Source organism: Saccopteryx bilineata, chromosome 3, assembly GCF_036850765.1.
Source record: "Saccopteryx bilineata isolate mSacBil1 chromosome 3, mSacBil1_pri_phased_curated, whole genome shotgun sequence".
Taxonomy (NCBI): Eukaryota; Metazoa; Chordata; class Mammalia; order Chiroptera; family Emballonuridae; genus Saccopteryx; species Saccopteryx bilineata.
In genome coordinates, this window is record NC_089492.1 from 248,621,077 (window position 1) to 248,628,699 (window position 7,623).

General features: G+C 44.1%; 1 protein-coding gene across 7 annotated transcripts in view; it reads left to right on the forward strand.

The window, feature by feature from the left end:
• CZIB (CXXC motif containing zinc binding protein) overlaps positions 1 to 3,020 on the forward strand; it is an 88,215-nt gene extending 85,195 nt beyond the window's left edge. For all 7 annotated transcript variants that reach the window (XM_066269163.1, XM_066269159.1, XM_066269160.1 and 4 more), the window contains 3 exons: positions 869 to 946; positions 1,759 to 1,824; positions 2,757 to 3,020. In XM_066269163.1, coding sequence (XP_066125260.1) covers positions 869 to 946; positions 1,759 to 1,824; positions 2,757 to 2,834 — 222 coding nt within the window. In that variant the 3' untranslated portion in view covers positions 2,835 to 3,020. The remainder of the gene's footprint in view (positions 1 to 868; positions 947 to 1,758; positions 1,825 to 2,756) is intronic.
• The last annotated feature ends 4,603 nt before the right edge of the window (positions 3,021 to 7,623 follow it).

The following is a 7,623-nucleotide window of genomic DNA, read 5'->3' on the forward strand; positions in this document are numbered from 1 at the left end:
CCAAAGGTGAAGGAGGGTGTGTGTGCTTTGGGTCTGTGTGTTTAAAGAAGGGCATTTAACTTATATTTTTATCCCTTCCTTATTTGGTATTTTTGACAAATTTCTATATATGGCAAATTCTCAGGTTTGTCCTCAAGTTACAAGAAAAATCAGATGAGGACTTGCCCTCAAGGAAATCATAACCTAGTGGAAGAGACAAACTAGCAAACAAAAAAACAAGCCAGGGTCAACAGAGGTGTCAGGCACATGGTTGGTGTACAGGAAATGATTTCAGGGTGAATGACAGAATGAGAGTAAATGTCTAGGCATGGCACTTGGTGTGTGTGGGCCCGTGGGTCAGGTAGGCATGAATTTCCTGCCTACACCACCTAGCTCGTAGATGTTCCCTCTACAAGCAAATCACATTTCAAAGACTAAGTCAGCCCCCTGCCTTCACAGCATGGCAGATGATTACAAAGGCTAAGTGTGTTGGGGTTTGGATGATCTGGAGACTTTGTAGCTTAACATTCTTATTCATAATTATGATTTTGGTGATTTTATCTACCATTACTGAGCATAGTGTTGGGTACTCTGCTGGGCACGTTACACGTATTTCAAGTTCTCAAAATAAACTTGTGGTTTCCTCAGCTCTATTTGATAGTCTCAGGCCCAGAGGGGAAGAAAGGCAGAGCTGTGCCTAACAGCTGTGTCCAAGGTCTCATGGCGTGCAGGTGGCTAAGGCAGACTTTGTTCAAAAGGGGTTGAGTTGGTCCCAGGTCCTGTTCTGGGCTCACAGGGGCAGTAAAGACCTGCTTAGCAGGAAGGGTAGGGGCACTGGGGTTGTCCTGGGGCCCATTTGGCCTACCTCCTCAACATACTTTCTTTCTAGGCTGAAGACAATGAGAAGTTCAAGACGATAGTCGAGTTTGAGTGCCGCGGCCTTGAACCAGTTGACTTCCAGCCCCAGGTGTGTGTGTCTTCCTGGGGAGCCTATACCTTTGTGGAGGGCATACAGCAAGTGAGAGTAGAACTTTGCTTCCTGTAGAGACCATGGCCTAGGACTTCTCTTCTCTAGGAATAATAACTGTTATTGTTACTGTTATTAAGTGCCTGCTATATGTTGGGCACAATTGCTGGTCACTTGTACATGTTCTTTAATCCTCACAGTGACCCTCTGAAGTTATTCATACTGTTTCTCAGGTGAGTTAAGAACTTGAGATTTTGCTACTTGCCCAGGGTGATACCGTTAATAAACAATAGAGCTGTAATTTGAAACCATGTCTGTCTGACTCCAGAGCCAGTGCTCATACCACTTTATTGGTGCAGGATCTTCACTTACAACACATCTTTGAAGTAGGCAGAAGAGACAGTATTGTCATCCCCATTCCATAAATAAGAAAACTAAGGTCCAGAGAGGGAAGTGACATGCCCAGATGTCAGATGGTTAGCAAAAGGCTGAGGCTAAGTGTACTGGGACCATTTGGATGATTGGTAGACTTTGTAGCTTATGACTGTCTTTCAGACACTCAGGTAGTGGAAGGGCTTACCCCACACCGCCTGCCTTCCGGTCCAGGACCCTAATTGGAGGAATCACTCTAGTCCCGGGGCAGCTGCCAGGCCCTAGAAGCTCAGTAGTTATTCCAGAACAGCTGACAACACTTCATCTCTGTACCCTTTCCTGCAGGTGATGTGAGAAAAGCCAGTTCCCCATCCAGGCTCACATGCCAGACCAGTGCCTCCTTTCTCCCAGACTAACTGCTGCCTTCCTTTCACTTGCAGGCTGGGTTTGCTGCTGAAGGTGTGGAGTCAGGAACAATTTTCAGTGACATTAATCTGCAGGAGAAGGTACAGGACTTAGGGGCCTTGTTGGGTGCTGTAGGGCACCTGGGGGAAGTTACCTTTCCTACTGAACAAGGCTCCTCAGTGGGAAGCTGACTGCTCATCTTTGTGCATTTCATTGGTGATTTTGGTGTTTATGATGGCACCAAGTGTAATGCTGAAGTTCTGTCTAGTGGTTCACATGCAAGAAGGCTGAGGAGTGCCTACAGTAGAAAGTATATATTAGATAAGCTTTGTTTAGGCAGGAGTTACAATGCTGTTGACTGGTTGAGTTCAATTTTAATGACTCAACAATATATTTTAAAAGGTGTTTTTAAACAGGATCATATATAAAGAATCAAACATAAATGAGGTTATGTATGATTAGTTAAAAAAAAACATTATGATAAGATGCTCCCAGGAACCTAACCCTGTATTTTCCCTGGGAGCATTGGTTCATTCACTAATTCCGTGTTTGTGGTGACTGTAGAACATAACTACCACAAATAACGGAATCGACTGTATTCCTGGACATGGCACTACCTTATAGACAAGGAAACCTTGTGTTCAGGCCTTGAAGGAAGGACAAAAGCATTCAATTTGCATAGCTCATAATAATAACAGTAACTGGAATTTATTGAGCTCTTACATGTGCCTGGCAGTATGCTAAGCACTTTTACACTTTACCTCATTTGATTCTTTCAACATGATGTCTATTGTCCCTTTTAAAAATAGAGAACAGCACTGAGGATCAGAAGGGTCAAGTGACTTGCCCAAAATTGCAAAGCTAGAAGAGCTGGAATTCAGGCCTGAACAGTCTGGCTCTGTTCTAGCTCATACTTGCTCATGAATATCTGAATCAGAGCCCGAGCGAGGCCTTTTAAGTCCCTGTTCTCCATTCCACGTTGTACGAGGCTGCCTCGTGAGGCTACCACTGCCAACTCTTTTTTCTTCCACAGGACTGGACTGACTATGACGAAAAGGCTCAGGAGTCTGTGGGAATTTACGAGGTCACCCACCAGTTTGTGAAGTGCTGAACCCTCTTCCTGTACAACTTACCTCTAAGAACTGAGAAAAGACAGTGTGTCCCAAGCAGCAGAGCCCACTGAGGCTGGTCCCCTCGTTCCTTGTCTCCTGGCATCTGTCCAAGTCGTCACAATCTGCATGCTGGGCTTTGTCACAGATTCCCAAGCCCCAGCAATAAAGCCCATATTTGTGCTATATTCATGCGTGAAGGTAGAGTCAGGTAGCAGCCACTTCCTCCACAAGTAAGAATTCATGTTGGAGGTCTTTTACTGCTTCCTGATACCTTCCCACAATATAGAGTCTTACACCTGATCTAGTTTGTGAAATATGCAGGAGCACAAAGCTTCTAAGGACTCTCCAGCTCATGGGGAGTGGGCAGGTCAACCCAGAGAACCAAAGGTTTCAAGACCCAAGTACAAAGGAACAAAGTGTAGCTGAGCCTGTGGAATGATGCAGTGGGCCCAAAACTCTGCATTGATTGGCTTGGCTTTTAAGTAAATGCAGGCATCTGTTAGCTGGTGTCATCTCACATTTTAGGGACAGAAGAGACTATAAAGATCAGCTATCCAGTCCTGACATGAATCTGCTCCAAGATTCCAGCCAGGAAGTCATGTCTTTGCTCATTTGCTGTGTTGGGGCTATCTCCTATCATGGAGATCAGTATGAAAGTTCTTATGCCAAATCAGCCTCTATGCCCCAGTAGCTCCTGGTCCTGGTTTGACCCCTTTGTGGTCACACTTCTGTGTGCTGCCCCAGACAGCCCTGTGGAGGTGTGAAGACAGCAGTCATGGACCTGGTTTCCTGGGTCTGAAGAACCGCTACACAGTGGACAGAGTTGTTAATGTGTTTTTTCTATCGCTGCCTCAGATGGGTCCACCAGAAAACCTGTTACATGAGACCTTATTTCTCCAGTATTCTGGAGCCTCTAATTATTTGGAAGTAAAATTAGTAGCTTCATTTTCTGAATGGCCCACTGGAGATGAGTCTGACAACTACTGGGCTGGTTGGGTGCTAGGAAGGGGATCCTCTGATTTCAGGTGTCGGTGGCTGTGTCTAAGAGGTGTGAAGAGTGGTTCCCTGTGGGCCTGCTCTTCTCTGTAATAACAACAGCCTAATGCAGCCTGCCTTTAGTCAGCAGGCCTTCTAGCACTCTATCCAGAGTCCAGTCCCCTGCCAGCTTGAAAGCAAGTAAGTGCAGCAATGGGCTGGTTAAGCAGCCTTTCTAGTTTTCAGTCTCTAAGAGTTGGTGTGTGTTTAGCTCAAAGACAAATACTAAAAGAATCTGAAGGTTTTGCCTATATGTTAAATTTTCTCTCAGGAGATAAAAGAACCCAGAAAATCACTGAAAGGAAAAAAGATGATGTCTACAGAAAAAAGTATTCAGTAAAATTTATTACTCATTCAAAAAAACAGCAAACCATAAAAACTCTTACCAAATTAGAAATAGAAAGGAACTACCATCACCTCACTAAGGAAATCGACAGAAAACCTACCAGGTGAGGTATTTGAAGTATTCTATTCAAGGTAAGGGTGAGTGGCCCTGACCGGCAAGCTCAGCCGGTTAAGAGTGGAGTCCCAAGACGACAAGGTTGCAGGCACAAGTGTGCCTGGGAAACAACACATGACTGAGTGGAACTACAAACGCTTCCCTTCCTCCTCCCCTCTCTTTCCTTTCTCTGCCTCTAAATTAATAAGTAATTTAAGACCCGACCAGATAGTTCAGTTGGTTGTGGAGTGTAGCCCCAGAGTGCAGAGGTTGCCAGTTCAATTCCCCAGTCACGGCACGTACAGGAGCAGCTTGATGTTCCTGTCTCTCCCTGCCTCTTTAAAAATAAAAATAAAATGAGTATACCCCTAATCACTGCTATTCATTGTACTTGAGGATCCCACCCGGTGTGATAAAGTGAAAGGAAAAAATTTGTTTCTCACAAATTCTGATTTTCTTTCCCCAGAGACAGAGTCAGAGAGAAGGGTAGACAAGGACAGACAGACTGGAACGGAGAGATGAGAAGCATCAATCATTAGTTTTTCATTATGCATTGCGACACCTTAGTTGTTCATTGATTGCTTTCTCATATGTGCCTTGACCGCGGGCCTTCAGCAGACCGAGTAACCCCTTGCTCGAGCCAGCGACCTTGGGTCCAAGCTGGTGAGCTTTTGCTCAAACCAGATGAGCCCGCACTCAAGCTAGCGACCTCGGGGTCTCAAACCTGGGTCCTCCGCATCCCAGTCCGACGCTCTATCCACTGCGCCATCACCTGGTCAGGCCAGATTCTGATTTTCTACTTTAAAAATCCAAAAGCATTAATAAGTTCTGGATTTAAGATTAATATACAGAAATGAAATGCATTTCTGTATGTTGGCAACATGCAAAATATAATTCAAGAAAGTACTGTTTAAAATAGCAACAAAGGCCCTGGCCAGTTTGCTCAGTGGGTAGAGTTTCGGCCCGGCATGTGGACGTCCTGGGTTCAATTCCCAGCCAGGGCACACATGAGAACTGACCATCTGCTTCTCTTCCCTTCTTCTCTCTCTCCTCTCACAGCCAGTGGCTCAATTGGTTTGAGTGTCAGCCTCAGGTGCTGAGGATATGTCAGTTAATTAGAGCATCAGCCCCAGAAGGGTTGGTGGGTGGATCCCTGTTGGGGCACATGCAGGAGTCTGTCTCACTATCTCCCCTCTCACTTAAATGAATAAGACTTATTGTGTGTGTGACAGAGACGGACAGACAGGAAGGGAGATGAGAAGCATCAATTCTTCATGAACCTTTGCTCAAGCCAGCAACCGTTGGACTCCAGCCAGTGACCATGGGGGTCACGTCTATGATCGTATGCGCAAGCCAGCAACCCCGTGCCCAAGTCTGATGAGCCTGTGCTCAAGCTGGTGACCTTGGGGTTTCGAACCTGAGTCCTCTGCATCCCAGTCCGATGCTCTATCCACTGTGCCACCACCTGGTCAGATGATAAAAACTTTAAAAAACAGCAACAAAAAATACTCCTAAATGTAGGAATTAAATCTGCTTAAGAGGGTCATGTTCTTAACAGACAATTATTAAACTTTATTAAAAGGTATTAAAGCCTAATTAAATGGAGACCTATACTATTAGTAACGGATAGGAAGACTTGATATTATAAAGACCATTTTCAACATGAATTTATAAATTCTTGTCAAAATCTTAACTTTTTAAATAACTTGATTCTGAAATATAAACAAGGTGGGAGACTTCCTCTACTGGATATTGTGATGTGTTCATAAAGCCGTGGCAATTAACTCAGCATGGTTTTGGCTCTGGGATACAAATCAACCAATGGAACAATAGACAAACAGGCCCACATATGTATGAAAACTGGTCAATGATAGGCGGTGTTGCAGATGAATAGAGCAATGATTAACTCATCCAGTGGTACTGGGGCAGCTGTTTTCTTTTTAATGTTTATTTTATTGATTTTAGAGAGAAGGGACAGAGGGAGAAACACAGGAACATTGATCAGTTCCTGTGTGTGCCCTGAACAGGGATCGAACTGGCAACGTCTTCGCTTTTGTACGATGCTGTAGCCAACTGAGCTCTCTGGCCAGGGCCAATTGTTTTAACTTTCTGCAATAGAATAAAATTAGGCCTCTCTTCACGCCATATACAAAAGTCTACTCCAAGGTTAGCTACCTTGAGTGCTTTGGTATAGCAGTGTGTTTGGGCAGTAGAGCCTTGGCTTAGTGTCCGACTCACTGTAAACCCCTAGGCAAGTACCTTTCCTGTCAGGACATCATTTTCTCCATCTAAAAATGAATGCTTTAGCTCTGACATTGTTCCTCAATAAGATTAGTCAAAATGGTGGTGGCATATCTTGAGCCCTGCCCCTCATAACCAGGAAAGTTAGTCCCCTCCCCCACACTCCAGGACAGCAGTCTACTGCCCAGGTAGTAGCAGAAGTTACAGCTACTAGAATTGGGGACCATGGAAGATAAGAGTGGATGAGCGTGCTTTGCCTCTATGGCTACAGCTAATCTTCATCACATCCTCATGTTATAGAAATTATTATCCTCATTTTACAGAGGAACTCACAGACCAGAAGGCAAAATGACTTGCCTGTGGTTGTAAAGTAAGGACATGGTACAACCAGGATACCAGGAATTCAAGTATTCCTGACCATGGTTCATGAGTGAGAGCAGCATTGTTTCTGTGAGCCATCAGATGTCTCTGATAAAGCCACAGAATAGACAGGACCTGGTACCTGTTATTCATTTAAAAATTAGTGAAGGATGGGTGGAGTCAACTAAGAAGACATGCAGACATGTTCACATGAACTGCAAGGTCATGTCATGTCAGTCAGTGCTTTATCCACTGAGCCACCACAGGTCAGGCAGCTGCAAGGAAGATTAAATGAGATGATGCACTGGAAATGCTTGGTGACTGGCTCATACCAGAATTCAAATCCCAACTGTCCAGTTAACTTGAGGGGCAAGCCACTGGGAATGTAGATGAAATGCAAACAAAACCTTTCCTTTACGAAAAATAACAGAACATCCTTTCCTGTTACAGCAGCATTCTAACAGTAAATTGTTAAAATTCTGTGTCCATGTCACTCAGAATTTCAAGTGCAAAATGTACAAAGCGATCACTTCTACATTAGGACATAATTAGCACACAAGATTCAACTGGTTAAAATAAATACATACCAATTATAAATCTTGATTTGGCTAGAAGAATAGTAAAATAGAAATCCCTAAGTTCATGGCAGTAACTTGACTATAAGAATCAAGCGTCAGCAATTCACTTAGAAAAATAAAGAGGATTTATAGAGA